This window comes from Pseudopipra pipra, chromosome 23, assembly GCF_036250125.1.
Source record: "Pseudopipra pipra isolate bDixPip1 chromosome 23, bDixPip1.hap1, whole genome shotgun sequence".
NCBI lineage: Eukaryota > Metazoa > Chordata > Aves > Passeriformes > Pipridae > Pseudopipra > Pseudopipra pipra.
Genome location: NC_087571.1, coordinates 331,802 through 355,666, shown reverse-complemented (window position 1 = coordinate 355,666; position 23,865 = coordinate 331,802). Strand labels below are relative to the sequence as shown.

Genomic DNA, 23,865 nt, shown 5'->3' with positions numbered 1-23,865 from the left:
ATATTCAAATGAATTCCCTTTAGTTCTGGTTTTAAGTGCTCTGTTACCTTTATTCCTGCTGCAGGTGTGGTATGCTGCCTCTTATGCTGAGTTTGTGAACCAGAAGATCCATGACATAACTGAGGAGGAAAGGAAGGGTAACTTGGGCTCTTCTGTTCTCTGCGTGATGGTCATTGGGTGTTGCACTTCTTATTCTAGAGCATATGGCCTGTATAGTGCTCCCAGATTTCTGCTAGGTTGGGAAAAGTTAAACCAGATCTAGATTGGGTTATTGGAACTTACATCTACTAACTCTTCTCATGCTAATATTACAATAATTTAACCTTTTGCCTCAGTTTCTGGAAAGCATTAGGTTGCTGCTGGGAGAGGTGTGTTTCTGTACTCAAGGTCTAATGTTGTGTCTGCATCATAAATTGATGTGCAGCTGCTTTAGACTGATCTCCCCTAATTTGTGCCAGAGACACCATCCTGTGCTCTTCCATACAGGGTGAATTTCAGAATCACCCTGAATTTTAAGCATTTGATAGTTCATATGAATTGTCCAAGCACATTTTTGTCTCTCTGTGATGGGCTGTGGTCATGGCACACTGCAGAGGGGATAAAAGCAAAGCCAAATGGAGCAGTGCTGGGTATTCTGCAGCCTGTCCAACTTTCAGGGGAGAGATATGGCCCACAGAGGCTTGGGAAAAAAGATGAGGTTTAATTGGTGAGGCTGAAATGCTGTTACTGACATTTCAAATTGAACACAGTTCTCAGGGAGCAGGAGAAGAACTGGCCCTGTTACGAGTGCAATCGGCGTTTCATGAGCTCGGAGCAGCTCCAGCAGCACCTCAACTCCCACGACGAGAAGCTGGACTTCTTCAGCAGGTACTGACAGCTTTGGCTTTGTTGCGTATCACTGTGGTACTTTCCCAAAATTGCAGAAAAGGGGCTTTGCCCTACAGATCTTAGGGACCAACTCAAGAGAGAACAGCTCCGCACCAGAAGGAAAGAAGGTGGCACCAGAATCTGACTGGTTAAGAGAATTTGTGAAAGAAGTAGCTTGAAAGAAATAAATACTCTATTGAAACCAGTGGGATTTTTTTTTCTTATTTGGCTTTTGTTTTTTTTATTGCCATTGACTTAAAAAATTGTAGTATTTCAATACCGCAATATTGAAATACTGATATTTCTCAGATGAATTGAGATACAGAGCTTTGAGGACAAGGCTTCTAGTGCCTTGGCTCCTTGTTGGGCTGGCAAGACAGTTGATTCTATTAAAAACTGAATCTACAAACATCCATCACAGAGCATTGGTGCCTTTTTTCCCTGAAATGTAGTGAGTGGCTCTCACTTTGTTTTGCTTTTTTGTCACAAAATTGTTCCCTTCTAATTAGGACCTGACATCAATGGCTAAGTGCTTTTTGGGGAGGAATGTTGTGGCTCTAGGTTTTAAATTGGTTTCCTTGTGCACTTGTTCCATGTTGCTGAAAATGCTTCCAACACACTGTATGCTGGGGTGTTGGAAGTGGGAGAGTTGCCATGGCAGAGGACTTGCTAGAAGCCAGTGGTCCTCTCAGTCCCATGATTACTGAAATAAATTTAATGTCTTCTGGACTTTGGTTTCTTATAAAGCACAGAATAAATAGATATCAGCCAGAAAATATTGTTTCTGCTGCCAGAATTTCTTCAGGTTTTATTATTTACTGAAGGCCATTGTTGCAGAGTCGAGTGGGTGAACAGTGATGCTGAGAAAGAATGCATAAAATCAGTAGAGAATCCAAATCCATCTCTTTTTTGTCTCTAACCTGTGGCACTGTGTGTTCTGCAGAGCCAGAGGCCGAGGTCGTGGGCGAGGGAAGAGGAGGTTTGGACCAGGCAGACGCCCCGGGCGCCCTCCCAAGTTCATGCGCATGGAAGTAACCAGTGAAAATGGGGAAAAGTGTGAAGAAGGGACACAGGTATATTTTTGGAGATGGAAAGGAGGAAAAAAATATCCTGTGGGATGTAAACTCTTGACTAAAAAAAGAATTTGGGGCATTAGTGCAAACTGAGGGTGTGCTTTGTACTTAAACCTGAGTAATTCTTGTTTTCTAACTGCGATTCTCTGCAGGAGAGCACACCACTTCCCTTCCACTGTAAAATCACTTGCATTTCTACAGCAAGTTTCATCCCAGAACACTTAGCAGTGAGGTGGGTTATTGCAGCACTTTAGCAGCATCACAGAAGTAATTTAGACAGTAAAACTGTAATGGGAATTTAGGTTCCTATTTGTCCTTTCTGGAATGTGAGATCAGCCTGCTCTTATAACTGCTGCTGGTGGAATTAAATCAGTTTGAGCTATGGTTCTCTGTGATGTTTTAATATTAACCGAAGGGCCTCCTGTAGGCAGGCTTATTGCAAAATGTTCTTTTGCTCGTGGCTGTTGGTTATATTCTGTAGGGACCCAATACGATGCATTCAAGTAAAATGCTAAATTCTCTGATGCTGCCCATGCTTAGGTTACCACTAAGTCCTTTTCTGAGTGGTGTCAAAAGGGATCAGTGCTCTGTTTTATGATTTAGCTGAAAGCTGATATCTGGAGTGGTAGTTTTCCTCTGGCATCTCACTGGGTCATGGCTCTGTGCTGACTCAGAGGGAGGAACGTGTTCTCTGCCTATGGATCCCTGCTGCAGTGCCCTAAATGCTGCATTAAGTGCAGGCTGACCCTCTCCGCAGGCTGACAGCGCAGGCTACCAGCCTTCTTTAGACAAATACACATACTGCTGCTCCCAAACCCTTCACTCTGGGGAGACAGGGCTTGCTGGGCACAATCCCACGTTAATGGGTGTGAGTGGCCTCTGGACTGGAGGTGGCTCATGTCCTGCCAGCTTGGAGCGTGGCCAGGCCTGGAATGTCTGTGCAGTGGAGCAGGGCCACAGTGATGTCCTAAGCCTTTGGAGGTCTGCCCACTTCCCTAAAGACCAGGCACAACTTCTGCCTGAGAACTTGAGAGTCAGGATGTGAGCACAATCTAATGTCAGTCAGGGTGGAAACTTGTCACCTAAACCTGGGCTGGACACTTGGCTGGTGTATTGTTCTACCAAGTGTCTCTCTGGTGAGCAGTCCTGGTTTGTAAAGGTCTCACTCCTCCTGGCACCCTGGGTTTCTTCTCCCACACCCACTTTTGTGCTTTGACAGCACCAGCCTTGAGCTGACATAATTCTGGTGCTCTGCTTCCTAGCTTATGCTTCTAAGTTTCCTTAGTTGCATTAAGTGGTGTCAAGTAAGGATCTTTGTGTGATTTTTTTTCATGTAATACAGAAGAATTCCATGCCAGAGAAGTTACTGGAACTTACAGGGACAGAATGTAGATTTTTGGCATGTGCTTCCCACTCACAACACCCTCCCTTTTTATGGTAATTCAAAAAAGGAGGAAAACAGCTTTGTGTGATAAGTGTTAGTGATGTGTGCAGCTGGGGGGACAAGAGTGTGCAGAGCTGGAAACTGGATAGAAAACCACAGTGCACAGTGTAATCACCTCGTTTGTCGCTCTCTAGTACTCCAGAGAGTTTGTTAGAAAGAAGACACTACTAACGACACAGAATAATGCTTCAAAGTGCGAACAGTTTCAACGAGACAGGAATCCTCTCCTTTCCCTGGTCTGCACTAGTCACTTTGGTTGTAAGATTTCTCCCAGGTCAGGTTGTAAGATTTCTCCCAACATCATCTTTGGTTAAAGCAGAAATAGCCCTCAGTGCAGAAGACTGGATAATGTTGATTTTCTGTGGCTGGTCAGCGGAGTCACCCACCTGCAGCGCTGCTTCCCTGGCTCTGAGCAATGTTGCTGTAGGTGAAGGTGATGTGGGAAAGCATCAGTGGACATGGCAGGAGAACTGTAGGAGTTTTGTTCATAGCTTGTGATGAAAAATGTAGAAATCCTGTTGTCTGCTGAGTGTTGTCAAAGCGTTTCTCAGTGGGTGGGGGGAATAATCACCAGTTGTATGATTTGCGGTTTCAGGACTTGCTGCATTTTTCCAGCAAGGGGCAGTTTGATGAGGCCGGACAAGCCGCCCTGAACGGGCTGGAGCAGCAGGAGCAGACTCCGGTGCTGCCGGAGCCGCAGCCGGCCCTGGAGCAGCAGGAACCCCCCGCGCTCCAGGTGCAGCCGCAGCACGAGGGCAGCACGGGGCCCACGCAGAGCACCATGACAGCAGATGACATGAGGAGAGCCAAGCGCATCAGGGTAAGCACTGAGGGATGGCAGAGCACAGCCCCCCCCCTCCATCCACTGTAAGCCAGGGAATGCCAGACCCACCTGCCAGGAGCAGCTGCTCTGCCTCTCACTGTCTATCCACCTCCAAATCTAAAGCATTTAAATCATTCCTAGCAGGTTTCTTAGCACTGAGGAAGGCAAGTCTCACGTTAAGAACCAATATCTCAAGTGTTAGTGAGAACTGGTCAGCAGTTGGAGCTGATTGAATTGCAGCACAGTAATTCTCTCAGGGAACGCAGTCCATCCGAGCTGGCGAGCAGGGTGGCTGCAAACAGCCGGTGGAATTGTTGTGCTGTGGCACAGACTAATGACTTGCTCACAGCACCATCTGTGTCTCTCAGAATGCTACTGCAAAGTTGTCAAAGAGGAACCACAACTACAGTTTAGATCCACTTAAATCGTGATATTTAGTGATTAAAATTCTTTTTTGGGGTAGAAAAACGTGCTTTTGAGATCAAAACCTGCGCTAAGAGCTTTGTGTGCCAACAGCAAACGCTTTGAGCCTGAGCTCTGTGTCAGCTGGGTGAGCTGTTTTTTCTCTACTATGTGTGGGAGGGAAATGATTTGAGCAAATAATCCTTGAAGTTGTGTAACTGGGAGATGGGTTTATTTAGCTTAAAATCTTTTCCTTTTTCTTCCGTGTATAAAATTTGGATTAAAGAAAGGAACAGCTGCAATGGGGGTAAGAGTTCATTTTTAGGGGATGAGAAAGGATTAGGAAAGAGTTGAGTTGTTCTGTGTAGGAAGATGTTGAGACAAATTTTGCTTGCACTTTATAGCAATACACGTGTAAGGCCAGTGGTGGTGTTACCCCAAAAATGTACATCTTGAAGGAAGGATTTGGCTTGGGCACATTAAGACTGAACAGTTTTTAACCATCTAAAATGCTTGCAGTCTCCGAATGACAAGGTTCTACCAGTAATTTCATTTTCATAGATTAAAATCTTGAGAGATTTTTACTGAATGTATTGAAGGGAAGAGAACAGAGTACAAAGAGAGATGCTGAGTTTTTGTCAGTAAAGAGCATGGGGAATGGACTGCTTACAGTGTGCTACAGCTTCCTCAGTAAGAAGAGAAAGTCTTGGCCATTTCCCTGAACTTTGGAACCCAAGATACGAACTTCGAATCTTCTGAAATAGTGAATATGGGAAGAAAGGTACAAAAATTCTGAAGTTACTTGTCTTGTGACTTAGCTTGGAAATTCATCACAGATGACAGCTAAGAGGGTGCAGTGGTGGTTTAGTGACACGTTTGTCCCTCAAATCTTCCTAACTTCTCATGCATCTGGCAGCTCGTGTTCAGCAGAGTTCTGGAGGTGTTTCAAGCCAGAAGCACTGGCAGAATGGCAAACGGATGGTTGCACAGACCCTTCCATATTGCATCAGATTGTGAGCAATGAGCACTGAGTTAAGGCTAAACCAGCAAGTATTATTTTCTAAGCACTGAAAAATCACCCTCTGAACACTCAGTCAGCTCAGCTATTCACAGCACCTGCTTATACTAATGTGTACTTAATAATATAAGCAAGCAAACATTTGGATTTTAGATGTGTAGTATACATTATTCACTTCCAAAGAAAAGGTAGAAAGTCCTGACTGCTATAATCCAGAGACTTGTGTAGCTCTACTTCTTTATTACTCATATAGGATTTAATTATCAAAAACAATCATTCTTTGGGAATTGCTTCAGCTTTTCTAAGGTTTAAGGCAAAGTGTTTTCATTCTAGCTGGAAGCAGTTATCTGTGGTGCCCCAGGATTCAAGTCCTGATAGGATCAGTTAATTTTTCAGCCTCTGCTTTATAGCCTGTGGAGTTTTCTTGGAGATCAGACCTTAACTATGGCAGTTGTGTCCCCAGCATTGCAAAGAGATACACCCACCCTTCGAGATACTCTTGTAACACATTAGAGGAACATAGTGGTGCACAGCCAAAATGAATGTTTGTTTTTATTCAGTTGTGGGCAGTATCTAAAGTGTCTATGTGCTGATGCCAGAACCTGGCAGGGATAGAGATATGATTTGGAAAGCACAGTCACTTCCTTCGTGCTGAAAGAAATGCAACCAGTTGTTTAACAGGGAGTACAGCCAGTAAGATGAGGTTAGAAAAAGTCCCTTCTCCTTAACTTTTTCACTCTTCTAATCCCTGCCCTATTGTCATCCTGCCCTAATTATTCCCTTCTGCTGAAAGCATTTCATTCTCACAGTGGCTCTGCCATGCACTGCATCATTGTTAATCAGCCCCGGAGAACAGGAAAGGTCACAAAACACCTTCAAGATTATCTTTGCCCTTTAACTCCCTTGGGCAGTTACTAACTACAGAGTAAACCTCAAAGGTCTGTTTAGTGTTTCCTGAGGCAAAAACCTCAAAGGAGTAAGCTCCAGTTAGAAGAGCTGGCCCTTGTAGTGACCTGCAGAAGTCAAGGCTTCTGTTTTCAAGTCCATTGCATAACATAAGTATTTTTCTCTCCCTCAATGCTGCCTGTTCAGCTGGAGCTGCAGGTAGGTTTGGGTTTTTGCTTCATTGGGTTTTTGCTGTATCTAATCCAATGGGACATACCAACATCACCTTCCATTGTTGTTTTGTCCAGCTCCTGTTTAGTGTTTCCTGATTGACCCCACACTGTAAATTGTCACATTTGTTCTTCTTGAAGCAACCACTGTCCAGAACTAAGTGTTACCTGAAAAACTATTTTGCAGAACTCTAGTTCTTTTCATGCCAATTAATTATAAATTTAAGGTGGATATTTTAGGAGTAAACTGCTTGGGTGAAGAGCTGTAATATCCATCTTAAAGTTTTGGAGGATTTGTTTGCACAGTTGTTTGTGCTGGATTAATATTATGAGTTAATGAGACAACACTTAGTTCTCTTTTTCTGTTTTTATAGTTGATAGCTTATCTAGCCAAAGAGCAGTAAAACAATTCACCCTTCTGTAGCCCTTGGATAGCAGTGAGACTGAACACAGTTATCCTGCTGTCTTCCCACTCAGCTCCCGGGTAAGGTACCAGTGATCAAATAGCAAATTAATAGTGCCAGTTCAGGACTTGAAGTGCATTTCTTCAACTATATGTGTTTTATTAGCATATCCCTGTGGTTCAGGGGAACTTATGTACTCGTGACTCCATACAGCGTATTAGTTTTTACACAGCACATGTCTGTGTTTCCAGTTCCTGGGGTGACTTACAGCAGATCTCAGTATTTCCCATTGTCTCACTTGTAAAATGGAGAATGGAGATGATGACAGTTCATTTGGAGCTCCTGTATGAAACTGTTAGGTTTTTGAGTAACTCTCCCGTTCCTTTCCTGGAATGGAAGTCTAGGTTTGCCTCTGCAGTTCAGATGGTGAAAAGGACCTTTCAGGCTCACAAATTTAATCCTTATCACAGCATTTCACAGTATTCCCAAGCTGTTCCCTCATTGCAGCAGAAGAGCTCCTAACTTCACTTATTCAATGTCAGCTGTTGGCAGGCACTTAAGGGACACAGCAAATGTCAGCTGTGTCAGCTGTCACATTCCCACAAGGAAAGGAGAGAGGAAACCAGGGGAATCTTTTTTCAGAAGTCTCAAATGTAGCTCAGGGAAAAGTGGGTCATATGGAACATGTGTGAGCAGGGGTATCAGCAGTGTCTAGTGCTATTTAGAATCATGGAATGGTTTGGGTTGAAAGAGACCTTAAAGCTCATCTTGTTCCATCCCCTGCCATGGGCAGGGACACCTTCTACTAGCCCAGGTTGCTCCAAGCCCCATCCAACCTGGCCATGGACACTTCCAGGGATGGGGCAGCCTCAGCTTCTCTGGGCAACCTGTGCCAGGGCCTCCCCACCCTCCTAGCCAAGAATTCCTTCCTAATATCCCATCTTACCATGCCCTCCAGGTTATTTCTCTGGCTTCTGTGTGTAACATGTGAAAAGAGAAGACATCGATAAATGACCATTTATGGATCTTAATTTGGAGAAGAGAAGATAATGCTTAGACTTAACGCTTAGAGCATTGCACTGTACTTTGAGTGCTGTGTGCTGTGAGATTTTATACATGCAGAGGTAGCACCTAATTCCAGCTTTCCAATTATCCAACATGAAATTTTAATCCAGTATTGAAATGCAGATGCAGGATACACTTCCCTCTTTCTACAGGCAACATGTACAGCAGCATTTGTTCCTCCAGCAGACACTGCTGGATCAGGACTGGGATGGCTCTGTAACATTTATCTGAAAGGGAGAAGGGGAAGAGAGAATAATCAGGAAATGTCACAGAAAAGGTAGAGTGAAGAAAAACACACCAAAACAAAATAGGGGCTGAGAAGAGATGTTGTGCACAGTAGGAGTGGAGAACTGCTCACAAGTTGTTACCTGCTGCTCCTAAACCTGCCATTCTGCCCCTGCTGTCATGTTTTGAAACGCTATTCTTCTTTTTCATAACAACAGAAAGGCTTACAGTAGCACCTCTTGAATGTATGCTCCAGCAGAAGTTTTCCAGGCAATGCTAAACCCCAGCTGCACGTCTCTGTGGTGATCTTTGGTGAGGAGGTGATGTAAAGGGCTGTGGAATTTCATAAGCCCTGCTCCTGAGGGAAACAGGGCGCTGGCTCACCATCCCTTTTTATGGTGGCTGAACTTGTGACCTGATCCCCCAAAACCAGTGCGAATTGCAGCTTTTCTCAGGCCCAGGTCTGTACTGCAGAGAGAACTTGTCTTTAGCATGGCATTTTTCTGTAAAATAAGCTAAATAGAAGAAATCAGGGATGGAGAGGAAACTCTGCACTGTGTTCTGCTAACTCAGGGTGTAACTGCAGGTATGTCCCCTGACTCCTGCCTGTCACAGCCTCCCCTGCTGTGAAATGGAGACAGAATATGATGCAACATAACTTTTTGAAGTGTAGGTTCGCTGCTCATCTGGTATATCTAATCCTGAGAATATCTGGATGTGGAATCTATCCTTAAAGAAGCTAAAGGTATCTGGGATGTTTCTTTCAGAATGCAGCTCTGCAGCACCTGTTCATCCGGAAATCCTTCCGGCCCTTCAAATGCCTGCAGTGTGGGAAGGCCTTCCGGGAGAAGGACAAGCTGGATCAGCACCTGCGCTTCCACGGCCGGGAGGGGAATTGCCCCCTGACCTGCGACATCTGCAACAAGGGCTTCATCAACAGTGGTGCCCTTGAGAGCCACATGAAGTTCCACATGGACCAGAAAACCTACTCCTGCATCTTCTGCCCCGAGTCCTTTGACCGCCTGGATCTGCTCAAAGACCACGTGGCCATCCATGTCAACGACGGCTATTTCACCTGCCCCACCTGTAAGAAACGCTTCCCAGATTTCATCCAGGTGAGGTGCCCTGCTGATTTGAAGCACTGCCTTCCGGGTCTCTCTCAAGGCTATGGATTTTTCAGCCCTCTCCCTGTGAAATGCTGCACAGGAGTTCCTTTGCACATGATGAAGGGATCCACATCTGTCAGAAATTGAAAAGGAAGACTGACCAAGCACTTGTAGATGTTGTCTTATGCCACTGAAGTGCTCTGTCCACTCAGTCATCAGATGTGGTGCTTCAGTCTGGCATTTGAAGACACTGTACTGCAGGAGGCTGGGTCCCTTATTCCCCAGAAATGCCCAAAGCAGAGGCCCTGGTTACCACAGCTCCACGGCACAAAAAGGGATTGTCTTTTGCCGTACTCTGCTTGAACTTGAACATACCTTGTCCTTTGTCATTAGAACTCTGAACAAAAAAAACCAGTGGTTTTTCATCTTTAATCCCTTGCCTGGTTTTTGTCAGGATAATTCATTTAAACAGCTTGCAGAAATGCCAGAATGGATCAGGATACTCTGCTTCCTGACTTCCCCCCTGGGCTTCAGCTGGGCACTTTGTTCTCCTCCTCTGCACACTGCTTAGGACTGCACTGGAGCAGTGGGTAATGCAGCTACTCTGTGCAGTGAGCAGAGCACTTGGGGAAGGTCATTAATAGAATTTAAAGATTCTATTTCCATGTCCAGTAAGAAAAAAACTGAGATGTACCATTAATATATTCATTATTCTTCCTAGGGACAAAGCAGTTGATGTGTCTTACTGAGCAGCCTGAAATTGAAATGTAGAAAGCCAGTTTGTATTAGTAATAGGAACTGATAGACTGTCCACTAGGCTAAAGAGGAAAGGATGGGGAAAAGTGATTTACTAATACAACTCCATCCTGGCAGAAGCCCTTTATCTTCTGTAAATGTTGCACAAGGAAAAATGTTGATGATTCAGAAATGCTGTACTGCAACCTAATTCCCCATAAACTTTCCCATGCAAATGATCAAGTCAGAAGAAGGATCCATGGCTTTTTTCCAGCTATTCAGCTCTATTTTTGAAATTTAACAATGATTTTTTTTCTCTTCTTGCTATATGAATAATTATGTCTAGTCACTGCTGCCTACTTAAATACTTTTATGTGGAACACATAAAGACACCAAGTTGTTCCATGTATGATCAGTATTAGAATATGGTAGAGATTTAATTAGAGATCCGTTTCTTGAGTAATGCTTGCATTTCAAATGTCAAACCTCATTAGTTCCTTTATTTGGGGGGGGGAACCCCACTAGATGTTTGAAGAGGTCAAGGATAGTCCCAGAGTATGGAGAAGTAATTGCAAATGCTCTTCTGATTAAGGCTCTTTTTTTTGCCAATTGTAATTGCACTCTCATTCTCTCTGATTGAAAGGAATTAGTCCCTGCATTTAGATTTCTTACAAATGAAGGGAAGATAATGAACCTCAGATGAATGCGTTCACTCGAGGGTGATTCGGTACAACATCGTGGACCTTTGCTGCCCATTAAGTGCAACTGTGCAATAGCTGATGCCTTCAAGAATCAATCTTGAAGAAATCAAATCATCCATCCGTAAAGATGTTATGGCTTTATAGAAACTCTTGTTGAGATATCTGTTCTGATCAAATACTTTTTAAACCAAAACAGATTAGACAACTTCAAAACCTTTTTCCTTTCTTTCTTTTCAATAGGGTTTCCTAGACTGTTTTACCACTCACTTCTCTCTTGCATAAGCTCCATTTTTGTATGATCTGCCATTCCAGGTCAAGAAGCACGTGCGCAGTTTCCACTCTGAGAAGATTTACCAGTGCACAGAGTGTGACAAAGCTTTCTGCCGCCCTGACAAGCTGCGGCTCCACATGCTGCGGCACTCGGACCGCAAGGACTTCCTGTGCTCCACCTGTGGCAAGCAGTTCAAGGTGAGGTGGCTCTTGGCTGGACCATTCCTGATACAACAAACACCATTTCTTGCCCTCCTTCAAGTAGATAAGCTCATGTTCTCAAAGGTGGAAGCAAATAATATGTGTAACCATGGTAGACTTGCCTGCAAGTTGCATGTACCGCTTGGTGTTGTATGTGAGCTACAACATCCATTCCTAAGGGGCAAGGCCACCCCAGCATCTTATTTCAAACAGATCTTATTTCTAATAATTTAACAGCAAAGGAACTTTCTATCTGCTCATTAAGAACTAGATCATGATTCAGCTCCACTAGCAGGTGCTTGGGTTGTATTGTTTATATCAGTTCAGTAAAGAAACTGCTTGCTGATACCAGTGAATTAATCTTATTCCTGACAGAGGTGCCTGTGTCCATGGCATCCATCCTGTCAGCATGTTATCCAGATGCCTTTCCAAATCCCACCAGAACAGATGGAGCAGACTGTGAGCCAGGTAAAGTGTGGTGGCAGCAGCCTGCTCCTTGTCACTGAGCTTGTAATGGGACACTGAGGGACTAAACACTTCTGAGTGGAGAAACACATTTTTCTGAGAGGAAAAGCTGGAGCGAGATCCCTGAAAACTCACATTCCTGACAGGCCGTAAGGCAGTCACTGGGGTGGTGCTGACATTTTTCTCCCTGATTGCTCTTTCCCAGAGGAAGGACAAGCTGCGGGAGCACATGCAGAGGATGCACAACCCGGAGAGGGAGGCCAAGAAGGCTGATCGGATCAGCCGCTCGAAAACCTTCAAGCCCCGGATCGCATCCACCGACTACGAGAGCTTCATGTTCAAGTGCCGCCTCTGCATGATGGGCTTCCGCCGCAGGGGCATGTTGGTGAGTGCCTGGCTGCTCCTACAGCCTCCTGCTCTATCCTGATCAATAGTTAAAGAGGGAAGATGGAATTCTAGTGGTTGGAATGCAATGATCATAGAAGGCTTTGGGCTGGAAGAGACCTTAAAGCTCATCTTACTCCAATCCCCTGCCATGGGCAGGGACACCTTCCACTAGACCAATTTGATCAGAGCCCTGTCCAACCTGGTCTTATCCAGCCAGGATGCTGTGAAACAGGGCAAATTTTATAGCCGAGTTGAGGTGATACATCTTTTTTTAAACCTGTGTGTCTTATCTCCTCAGCAAATCTGTCTTTGCACATTTCACTGCCTGCCTTGTATGTCTGGTTGTCACTCCCATATTTCAATGCTAAGTAATGCTGACTGATGTGTAATGTATTTAACAGAACATGAGATGAAAATATTGCCTAATTCAGCCTTACAGCTTCAGTTTTCTTAGTCTCTTTCTGTGTTTTGTTTCTCCCCCTTCTTGAGGGCCTCCCCTGGCCATGCCCTGTCACTGCCTCTGGGTGAAGGCTGTACTGCAGCAAGAGATCTTGTTTGCAGAGGTTTCATAGGGGCTGTGATCTGGGCAGAGGCCCTTTACACTACCTCACTCTCAGCTACAAGACAGTTCTGGCGAGCTATTTTACCCCTTCCCATCTTATTTTGATTAGAGAAACTGTAAATGAGATCTAGCAAGACCACGTTTACCTTCAGCAGCCAACTGTGAGTGCACAATACCACTTGCAGCAGCAAATGCTTCTGGTGCTGCTGACTTGCATCATTCACTTCTGGTTTGGCTGTTATCCATGTCTGGGAGAAGCAGCAATTGTTTGGTTTTCAGCTGTAATATGTTCTTGTTCTCTGTGTTTCCTTTTCCTAAGGTGAATCATTTATCCAAGAGACATCCAGACATGAAAATAGAGGAGGTGCCAGAGCTCACATTGCCCATCATCAAACCCAACAGAGATTACTTCTGTCAATACTGTGATAAGGTGTGTGGGAAGTCACCCCTTAGAGGACAGCTCAGTCCCAGACCTGTATGCAACCAATTTGTCTCTGTATAGAAATCTCTGGCAGGGTTTGTAGCTTTTTCTGAGGTGGCTGCCAGCAACATTCTGCTGTACTGTCCAAAAAAAACGAAGACAAAATGCGCTTAGGCCAAGGCAGTGGAATGCTAATTGAAAACTGGAGTTATCCTTTTCTGCTGTCTTTGGCATTGGAAAACAACTACTGTGATCCAGCAAACAGTCACTGACTCTTGGTCCTGTGTCAGCCCAGGATTAAGTATCCTGTCTGTCTATAGTTCCTGAACGCTGAGTTCTTTTAGTTTCTGTATCACTCCTAAAAGTCTCTAACTCCTTTTACTGTAAGCTGCTCATTTAGTCATATGCCAGTAATTCCAGTGTTCAGTGGAGCCTGAAGCTGTTTCTGCAGTGCCTTTGCGTTCCCGCTCTTATTCCCTGGCCTTTGCTTTTTGTGCATGGGGGCATTTATTTACCAGGCAGTGTATTTTATATGTCCTTATCCTCAGTATATTCTTCTGTGATGCCTCCTTTCTTTTGTTTGAAGGGAGAAAAAATAGTTTTAAATAATATTACAGAATATTCATTTGTTGCTGTGCCTAAAAAGAATTAAAAAATTATGTCAATCACTGAACTAAAACAGTTTGATGCTTTGTGTGTGAGGAGAGTGGAGGCATTGATCCTCATAACAAATGAACATTGGGCAAATTACAGCTTTGGTGATCAGTGGCTTCTCTTACATTTGATCTTCAAGTACCAGGCAAAAAGGGTTTTCTTCTTGCCTCCTTGTCCTGCTCTGAGTCCGGTTGTGGCATACAGTATGTTCTCAAAAGGCTTCTGTGTGCTACACAAGAAGTTAGTTGTTTTTACAGACTGATTAAGCACTGGAAGGGTTATATATGTTCATGCGTTATGTTGTAATTTTGGGGGGATTTAACTAAACATAGAGAATCACAGAATATGCTGAGCTGGGGGAGACCCATCAGTATCATCAAGTCCAATTTCTGGCCCGGTGCAGGACACCTCGGCAATCCCACCATGTGCCTGAGAGTGTTGTCCAAACACTTCTTGAACTCAGACAGGCTTGGGGCTGTGACCACTGCCCTGCACAGACACACGCAGACCTTCCAGATCAAGATAACTGGTAGCTGTTTTCAGTGTGCAGTGCACCATTTTAATTCCAAATCTTTCCCCTGCAGGTGTACAAGAGCGCCAGCAAACGCAAAGCACACATTCTGAAGAACCATCCTGGTGCTGAGTTGCCTCCAAGCATCCGGAAGCTGCGTCCTGCAGGCCCAGGAGAGCCGGATCCCATGCTGAGCACCCACACCCAGCTCACAGGCACCATTGCCACCCCTCCCGTGTGCTGCCCTCACTGCTCCAAGCAGTACAGCAGTAAGGTACGAGATGTTTTGGCCCCAAAAGGTACAGCCTGTCCCTGGTGATGCTCTTTCACCACAGCCCCTGTCACCTATCACTCAGTCTGAGTCAGAGCGCTGGTGTCATGACGTGTGCTGACAATGCAGGCACAGCCTGCTTGTTTTAGGGCTAAAAGGTTCCCTGAATAGAGGGCACAAGCTTGAAAGAAGGAATGGAAAAGTTAACAGAGTGTGATCACAAATGGAAAGGCTTGGAAACTGCTCACTGACAGTTACAAGGGAGAGGAGTGGGGAAACAAAACACAGAAAAGATGACCTTCAGAAAAAGTCCCCCAAATACTTGGCTGTGTTGGGGTAAAAAGCTACTGGATGTGCTGTTTGGGGCAATATTTCAGTGTCAGGTAGCTCTAATCAGCAGCAGCTTTCTGATCCTTGTTTCTTGACCAGAGCATCCCATAGTGTGAATCTTGATGGTGCCTCACTGAGGGAAACCTAAAAGCTGCAGTTGGCCGGACTGGTGGATTTCACAGAATCCCAAAATATGCTGAGTTGGAAGGGCCCCGCAAGGACCATCCAGTCCAACCCTCAGCCCTGCACAGACCCATCCCCAAGATTCACACCCTGTGCCCCCGAGGATCATCCAAACCCTCTTGGAGCTCTGGCAGCCTTGGTGCTGTGCCCACTGCTCTGGGGAGCCTGTTCAGTGCCCAACCAGCCTCATTTCCCATGGCCCCAAGCAGTGTTCCTGCCCATCCTTCTAACACCATTTGTTTCTGTAGACAAAGATGGTACAACACATCCGTAAGAAGCACCCGGAGCTCGCTCAGCTCCCGAACACGATCCACGCCCCGCTGGCCACGGCCGTCATCAGCTCCACCCCCGCTGTCCTGGCCACCGACAGCACCACCGGCGAGACCGTTGTGGTAAGGGCTGCAGGCCAGGGGAGGGGAACAGCCACAGCAGAGGCCCTCTGGTATTAGTGATCTTACTTTATTTGGCAGACATCATTTTAAAGGCTGTGTTAGGACATGATTTGAGATCACGTCTGGTTTTGAGTCTGGTTTAGTTTTGCTCTGCCAGGAACTGTGTATTTCTTTCTGGAGCTCTTAAGGATTTGCCTTTTTTCCCCAACTCCATTCCCTTCTTTCATTCAGACCTACTGATTCCATATAATACATTCACACATGCCTAATGAACTCAGAAACACACATCTCATGGATTTTCACTGGGACTACTCCCCTGAGGTACTTGCAGTTCTTGGGATCAAGAGAACGTGTTTAACAGTGACTGGGAACTGGATCCAGCTGTGTTCAGGGAGTCAAGATCTCTGTAGGCCTTTGGACAGTGCAGCACTGACTGATATGAATCTCCAGTGGCTGATCTTTGTTAATACATCAGCTGCCACAGAAGTGAAAGCTGAGACTAGAAAATCTGACATGTATCCCTCAGGGGTGCTGAGATGCTGCATAGTTGTAGAAATCCTATTGATCACAGTTTAAAACTGTTGGAAGACTAAGTGGATAAAAGACTGTTTTGCTTGAAAAATGAGAGGTTCAATCAGGATGCTGTTGGCTTCATAAACCTCACTAATTAGATATTAAATGGTTTTACTTACTTCAGAAATACAGTTGTCAAGAAAAGTATCAGTCTGGAGGAGGAAAGATGGAATATGACCATGAAGCACTTTTTGACTTGGAAATGAAGTCAGCTCCTTACAAATGCAGGACTTTCGTTGTCTAATAAGAATATTGTTAAGTCAGAAGGTTAAAATAATTATTTTTATTATGGTATGTTAAATTAGCCCTTAATGGTCCTCTAGTGGATGATCCCTGGTGATTATTTATGACCCCAACCTCTGCACGCATTGAGCTCTTGTAAATAAATGACCAGGCCCGAGGTAAGTGTAAATTCAGTGTGAGGAAAGAACTACAGCCCTGCAAAAGTGCATCAATATGTGAAGATGGTTTGTATCTCTCTCCTTCTCCCTGCTCAGACAACAGATTTACTGACCCAGGCCATGACAGAGATATCCCAGACCCTCACCACGGACTACCGGACTCCCCAGGGGGATTACCAGCGCATCCAGTACATCCCTGTGTCCCAGTCCACAACTGGCTTGCAGCAGCCTCAGCACATACAGCTGCAGGTTGTTCAAGTGGCCCAGGTGAGTAACCTGCTGGGAGTCTTGCTGTGCTTTTGCCCCTTTCCACACCAAGCCTGTGCATTCTTGGGGCTGTAGCACTCAGAAGTTTGTTAAGGAGTAGTTACAAAAGGTGGTGCAGACCATCTCTTACAGATAAATCAATTGATAATGCATAGGGTTCCCTTCATAAGCATCGTGTACTGGGCATAAATAGTCCTGCCAGCCTTGGTCAGCTTGCTGGAGACATACCAACACAGTCTTGACTTAATTCTCCCCATCTGGGCACCCTCGCTCGAGTCTGCTCCAGCAACTGGAAAAGTGGGTCAGTGGGTGACCTGTTTTCTGCAGTTCAAGACTAATTTGTACTTCCTTGTTCTCGGTGAACCAGAGCCAAAATTTGGGAGTACAGAGAGTGCTTGCTTGTTCCCTTCAGATCATCTATTAGAATATTCATTCCCTGATGCTCAACAGCCTCCTAAAAATAAAACCAGAGTGTAACTAGAGTCACTGAGCAAGATAGGCAGCTGTAAGGAATCACTGTAGCCTTCAAGTCTGTTATCCACTGGGTAAAGCTGAAACTACCATTTGGTTAGATTTGAATCTGAAATTCTGTGTTCTCTCTGGCCCCTCGTTACAAATCAGGTTATGAACTGGGTTAATAAAGGCCTAAACAATGGCCCCAGTTAATAGTGACTGTGGCTGTTGTAACCATACAAGAGCATGAGTACTGATTCCTGCAGTATTATTAATATTATCAAGACCTTAATTTTATCAAGATCTGAGACTTGTAATTAAGTTACCGCAATTGGTATCATTAGCAGGTGTTGTTCAAAAAATCCATTAAAAGCCTCTGGCCCCTTGCCGTGACTCAGCTATGCCAAACTACAGAATTGGATATGCAGATCTCAAGTATGTGAACATTTTATAGAAAGATGCTAATCCTGGTTTTCAGACCAGTCACTGCCACAAGCAGCTTGTATGAGCTCAGGCAAGTCCTTGCCATTGAGATCACTGAGATAAACCATCTCTGTGCCATTACATCTGTTAAGTGTACTTTACCTCCCAGGAGTGCAAAGAAACTCAACAGGCTTGAGCAGGAGTGCTCCACTATGGCTCCTACCTCATTATTCCAGACCTTGTGTCCCAGAAGAGATTTACATGGCTGCTTCTGTAAAGAATTTGAAATATGCACCTCTGCTTATTTTTTTTCCCCAGGCTACCTCACCTCACCAGTCCCAGCACTCCACAGTGGACGTTGGGCAGCTCCATGACCCGCAGACATACACCCAGCATGCCATCCAGGTGCAGCACATCCAGGTCACAGAGCCATCGCCAGCAGCTCAATCATCACCACAGGTATTTCCCTCTTCTCTTGCAGGGAATCTTTTCCCTGCCAGTCTGTTCCGCTGACATATTGCATGTGCTGAGGCAGGAGATAGTCTTCTCTATGTCACTTAAAGGACCACACATGAAATGACTCTCACATGAACATCTCTGAGTTCATCAAGTAGTTCCCAGGTGTCCCAGGATGTATGGGAGTGTTTTGTTGTGGTTTTGTTTGGGGTGTTTGTTGTGTGGGGTTTCTGGTGTTTCTTTTTTTTCCCCCTAAGTTAGAGATAAATAGTTGGGAACTGACAAATTTGCAGCTTAAATAGAGTTTTTTGGTTAAAATATGTAAATGGAAACTGGCATTCCTCAAATATTTGAAGTGCAGCTCTTCGTTCTCTTGGGTAGAATTTAGCCTCTAATCTCCGTTCTCTGCCATAGACTCACTTGGGCAAACAGCATCTCTGTTTTTCCTGGTCTGTGCTTACTGGCCATAAAGTGAAGCAAGTTAGAGGCGAGGGAGGAGAGTTTTGCATTTCTTGTGCTTGATGTGCTCTGGAACCCACCCTGTGTTTTCCCTTTGTAAGAAGGATGTGTCTGGAAGAGCACAGAGCTATGCAATCCTTACCACACCAAGAACACTTACACCTTTTTTTTCTTTAGGTTGGAGGTCAGCCTTTGAGTCCCTCCTCGCAACAACCCCAGCAGGAACTCAGCCCTTCACAGATACAGACTGTGACACCGACACCAAACCAAGGCCTGCAGCAGCAGCAGGGCTCCTCAGTCCAGCACACGTATCTCCCCAGCACTTGGAACTCCTTTCGGAGCTACTGTGAGTGCCACAGTACTCTCACTACTTGCCTGGCCAGTGTGTGTGACTAATATGTGCCCCAGGTCTCCAGCTACCAAATAGGATTGTGTTTTCAGAGCTCATTAAGCTTTGTGGTTAATATTCATAGAGATCAGGAAGATAAAGTTTCAGACAAATGCAGATGGTTGTTGTAGCTCTTCTGCCGTAGGTCCATCCTGATTCCATATGTGGTTTGGGCAGGCATACTGGGCTCCTTTATTCCAAAGAACTTGCACTCAGCAAGAATCCATATGCTGGACAGCAGCTAGTTCAGATTTGGATGAGTGCTTGAAAGAACTGTACAGAACAGGAGGGTGACAGGAGATGATTTCGCATGTCCATGCAGCTCTGGATGGTAATTCTGTGATGATTTTGGTCAGAACAGGGTGTGTTGTCTCTGCAGGAGTTGCCCAATCTGCAGTTGGTGTTACCTGGCATAATTCTGTTGAGGTCTGTGGAGTTTGACAGGGCTTTACAGCACCTGAATTTCTGTTCAACACCCACTGTTTCAGACTTTAAATCTTGCTGACGTAAGACATGATCTTCCAAAGTTGTCTTTGAGTTTGATTCAAAGTCTTTATTCTCCAATTTCTATGTTTTAGCATCAGAGATTCAGATGATGACCATCCCCCAAGGGCAGTACGTGATCACAGAGACCGCTGTGGGTACCCCGGTTACCACTGTCAACACGGGGCAAGTGAAAGCAGTTACTCAGGTAAAGAAAACAATCATGGCCATTTTTTCATCCAGAATAATACATCAGATGTAAAGTCTTCAGCTTGAAGGTTAAAGCAATGCCAAACTGATGACTGGGGCACAGAGTAAAGCATAATGTGGTACCTGAAGAGGTCCAGATTGCACAGTACAATCTATGTGTAGCCATTTACAGAGCCCACACTGTCTGGCCCTTGTGTGTATGACTCCTTCCAGCTTAAAGTGTTCTTTTAATCACATTTGCAGGACAAAGTATTATTTAGTGGTACTGCTTAGTCTTAAAAATATTTATGATTAAGCTGTATGTATTAAACCAAATTTCAGAGCAGCTCCTGGGAACATTTTGATAGCTTGTTGTTATCTGTAAGGTTACAAAATAAGAGGAGTTCCTGCTGTCTTATCTTGTAAGCAATCCAGCACAAGGAGGCAGGCAGGCCATTGTGCTGTGTTGGTATTGGACACTGGGAGTGCAACTTCTGCTAGAATACATGGAATATAGAAAAAACACCTTGCAGAATACTTGTATTCAAAATTGTTACTTTAATCTGAAGTGATGGGTTTTGTGTAATGAGTTTAACAATTCATAAATTATCCAAATGCCAATGTCCTTCAAATCAAAGGACAAGCGTTATGTTGCTCTCAAATACAGTTAAATGAAAGAGTTTCATTTCCAAGTTCCTTGTTCATCCCAAAATACCTTCCAGCAGACTATTAGAACAGAGAAGTCACAGAAGATACAATGATCAGTAATTATTTCTGTTCCCCCGCAGACTCACTATGTGATCTCGGAGGGTCAGCCCGACCTGGACAAACAAACGTCCTCGCTGCCCAGTGAGGTACAGGTGGGTGTTTCCCAGCCCCCGGAGCCCCTGGAGTCCCAGCCGAGCAGCCAACAGCAAACCACCCAGTACATCATCACCACCACCACCAACGGCAGTGGGGGCAGCGAGGTGCACATCACCAAACCCAGGACTTTCTCAGCAGAACACGAGTGAAGCAGCCCCACAGTGTCATCTACTTGTCTTGTCACCTCCCTGACAGCCCAGATGTGGGGGTACCCTGGGGCTCCGTATGTTTTGATCTCTGTTCACTTACCTTCAACTAAAATCTTGGAGCTCTTGTTAATGCTTTAAGAGGGTTTAACTCCCCAGTGACCATGAAGTATGCTCAAAATCCTTCTGGGATGCTTTTATGCAGCTTTTAACAAAAAGGACAAGAGAAGTGAAACCTCTCCTTGCCCTGGATTTTATTTTTGGCATGTCTGCTGACTCTTACTTTTCGTTTTTGGAAGTGTCTCCAGCGAACAACTTTTTATTTCAATTGTATGGGAAAAGCTTGCCTAGCTGAAGGCATCCTGGCAGATTGTTGTATGTATATTTTTAACGGGAGCCTTTAAACAGGAGGACATCATGTAAATTGCCAGGGTATGGCAAAACTGCTTCCTGTGGCTTTGTTTCAGCAGCCAAGGTGAAAGGGAATGTCCCAGCTCAACATGAGCAGACTGCCTGGACAAAGGAGCAGCAGCAGCCAAGTGGTGGGCTCCTTGTGTCCCTGTGTGGGGATGGATCAAACAGTGAAGATGTGCCGAAGCAGTCCATTAAATTATCCTTTTTCCAGCCCTCCAGAACTGTTTACATGCTGTTTGCCCTGCCCTGTGTTACCCAGCAGCTCCACAAAGAAGGAAAAGGGGAGTCTTGTTGTTGGACAAAGTGATTGAAATCATAGTAGCACCCGAGGGTACTACAGAGCCACTGTTGACTCTTTCCCCTGCACTGTTTGGAGGGAAGGTTGCTTTTTTTGTCTGTAAACAAAAAAATAAAAGGCTCAGCTTAACCTGCACTTTTGACCTAAGATAGTTGTGCCAGGAGAAGATGAGGGTACAGGAGCACTGCTCTGAAGGGACTGGGTCCTTATCTCTGTGGCCACCTCAAAGTGAACATGTTTCTCCCCTTCAAGACTGGATGGAGAGTTGGTTACTCTGATTTTTTTCCAAATAACCTTGTTAACAATGCACTGTAATTCCTTTGGACAGTTCCATAAAAAGACCAGCCCTGGACTCAGGAAACACACCAGAAACGTGCTTGTGGACCACTGTTTATGGGACACAGAAAGCCATCTGTGAGGGTTGCCTGCTTTGGTGGACCTGGTCCATGTACAGAATTCATGTTGCATTTAGGGACCAGGAGAAAGGGAAAGAGAAGGTTTATCTTTTAAGGCAGTATAATATTTTTTTCCTTATATAATTCTCCTTCACAGGTCTTGTTGGTTGGTTGTTTGATGCTTCTGGTAGTTGCAAGAATATGTACAGAACTCCATTGACTCCTGATGGGATACACCACGTATGTCTGAACCTCCATTCTCTGCTGGAAAACTCATCCCAGAATGTCTGTGCATAACAGAATACATTTATTTATAAAACAATAACAAAGAAGGATGTTGTGTCTTAGAGGCCCTTAAGACAGAAGAACTTAGAGAGGTTTTTTTTGATTTGTTTTCTCTTGTGCTGCACTGAGTGTGAATGCAGGACTCATGTTCGTGAGTATTCCCATGGATTTATGTGAGGATTACGCATGAGTAAGCACTACAGATTGTGGTATCAGGTTTTATGGACTTAAAGCTCTTAGACACAGGAGAACTTCACACTCAGGCTGGAGGAGGTCTGGTTCCTTGTGGGCAAAGCCTTGTAGCGGGTATTGCTTTGGTAATTAACAGATCTGTTAATATGGCATGGAAAGAGAGATGAGAGAAATCAGATGGCAAATCCTGGCCAGCTCAGAACTGTTCTGAGGTAGCTTTAAAGAGACTTGCCAAAATGGGGATTAATTTATTCCTGGGATTTCACTTCTCTTGCTGTACCACCATCTTGGGGCATCAGTTAGCTGGGTAAATTTAAGGAGGACCAGAGCTGCCATTTAGTGCAGTGATGAGTGACTTTAAATTTCATGGATTTGGGAGCCCATCGACTGTGGTAGCGTGGCCAAGTGACCACAATGCCTACTAATTAATTTGAATTTGTATTGCTGAGGACTTTGGAATTACAGTGTCAGGCATTGCGATGATGTTGGTGTGGGAGAAGAAGAGGGAGATCTTGTCTTGGCTTTTCTTCATGCTGCTGCTTATTTAATAAAGAGCCAAAAATAGTATTAGTAGGAAAATAGCAGACTTGGAAATATCCAGGGCAATACTGCCCTACAGCAGCAATTTTATAGTCTTAAATGTTTGACAGTAGATGAACATCAGACTTGTTCCCATTAACAATGTTGCACATGTGGGGTTTAAAACTATTTTGCTCTATTCACCTTTGTTGGAACGGTTTATGAACAAGAACAGTTGTACCAGTTATTTAAAATGGAAAACTACAACAGAAAACCATTTTAAAACTCAAATCTTTTTAAGTTTTTGAACTCAAATCTTCCTCATCAAAGTTTTTACTCTGTCCCTCAGCAGCATAGTCAGGCCATAACTGAAGTGATTCCAAGTGTCCCAAGTTAAACTAATGCCCTGTTATGGAAGAAGCATCCCTGGAAATGGAAGTACCATGAATTTTCCTTCCGAAGTAAGGAACTACAGTGATTGCACAGTTGGCAAAAAGCAAGCAAGAAAAAAAAAGACAATGATTGCATGGATTTTTTTTTTCCCATTTCTGCAGTGCAGAATGTATAGGTTGTATTATTATTATTATTATTATTATTATTACTATTATTATTATTATTATATTTTTAAACCAGAGCAACCCAAAGATCTCTCCAGTCATGTCCCACAGGAACGTAACTCCAGAGTCCTCTTGGTTGCCTGCAAGGTCTATGTTTTGCTCGGGGATTCAGGTTCCTCAGGGTCTAATGCTGTCCCCTGGAGGTGTTTTTGGGTCAGATCCTGTATTTTCCTGGAGGAAAAAGAAAACAACCCCAACCCACGCACCCTGACCGTGCACCTCTCAGACTGCTCGGGCCCCATCTCTTATTTAAGTGTGTATGTTTATTGTACATTTGGTGACTGTTGTTGTGTTCAGAGTCTCGTGCAACCTGGCAGGTGTAAAAAACAACCCCCCCCGAAATTAATAAATCTTTTTCTCTTTTTTTTTTTTTAAACACTTGTGATGATTGATCTTTTCGGGGGGGGAGGGGGGAAGA

General features: G+C 44.5%; 1 protein-coding gene across 7 annotated transcripts in view; it reads left to right on the top strand.

Annotated features, from left to right (window-relative positions):
* The window catches only part of PRDM10 (PR/SET domain 10), a 44,979-nt gene extending 21,156 nt beyond the window's left edge, over positions 1 to 23,823 (top strand). For all 7 annotated transcript variants that reach the window (XM_064634512.1, XM_064634511.1, XM_064634510.1 and 4 more), the window contains 15 exons: positions 65 to 137; positions 750 to 867; positions 1,811 to 1,940; positions 3,980 to 4,204; positions 9,204 to 9,551; positions 11,291 to 11,446; positions 12,120 to 12,299; positions 13,183 to 13,293; positions 14,523 to 14,723; positions 15,482 to 15,625; positions 16,696 to 16,866; positions 18,061 to 18,201; positions 18,835 to 19,003; positions 19,624 to 19,736; positions 20,506 to 23,823. In XM_064634512.1, coding sequence (XP_064490582.1) covers positions 65 to 137; positions 750 to 867; positions 1,811 to 1,940; positions 3,980 to 4,204; positions 9,204 to 9,551; positions 11,291 to 11,446; positions 12,120 to 12,299; positions 13,183 to 13,293; positions 14,523 to 14,723; positions 15,482 to 15,625; positions 16,696 to 16,866; positions 18,061 to 18,201; positions 18,835 to 19,003; positions 19,624 to 19,736; positions 20,506 to 20,730 — 2,505 coding nt within the window. In that variant the 3' untranslated portion in view covers positions 20,731 to 23,823. The remainder of the gene's footprint in view (positions 1 to 64; positions 138 to 749; positions 868 to 1,810; positions 1,941 to 3,979; positions 4,205 to 9,203; positions 9,552 to 11,290; positions 11,447 to 12,119; positions 12,300 to 13,182; positions 13,294 to 14,522; positions 14,724 to 15,481; positions 15,626 to 16,695; positions 16,867 to 18,060; positions 18,202 to 18,834; positions 19,004 to 19,623; positions 19,737 to 20,505) is intronic.
* The last annotated feature ends 42 nt before the right edge of the window (positions 23,824 to 23,865 follow it).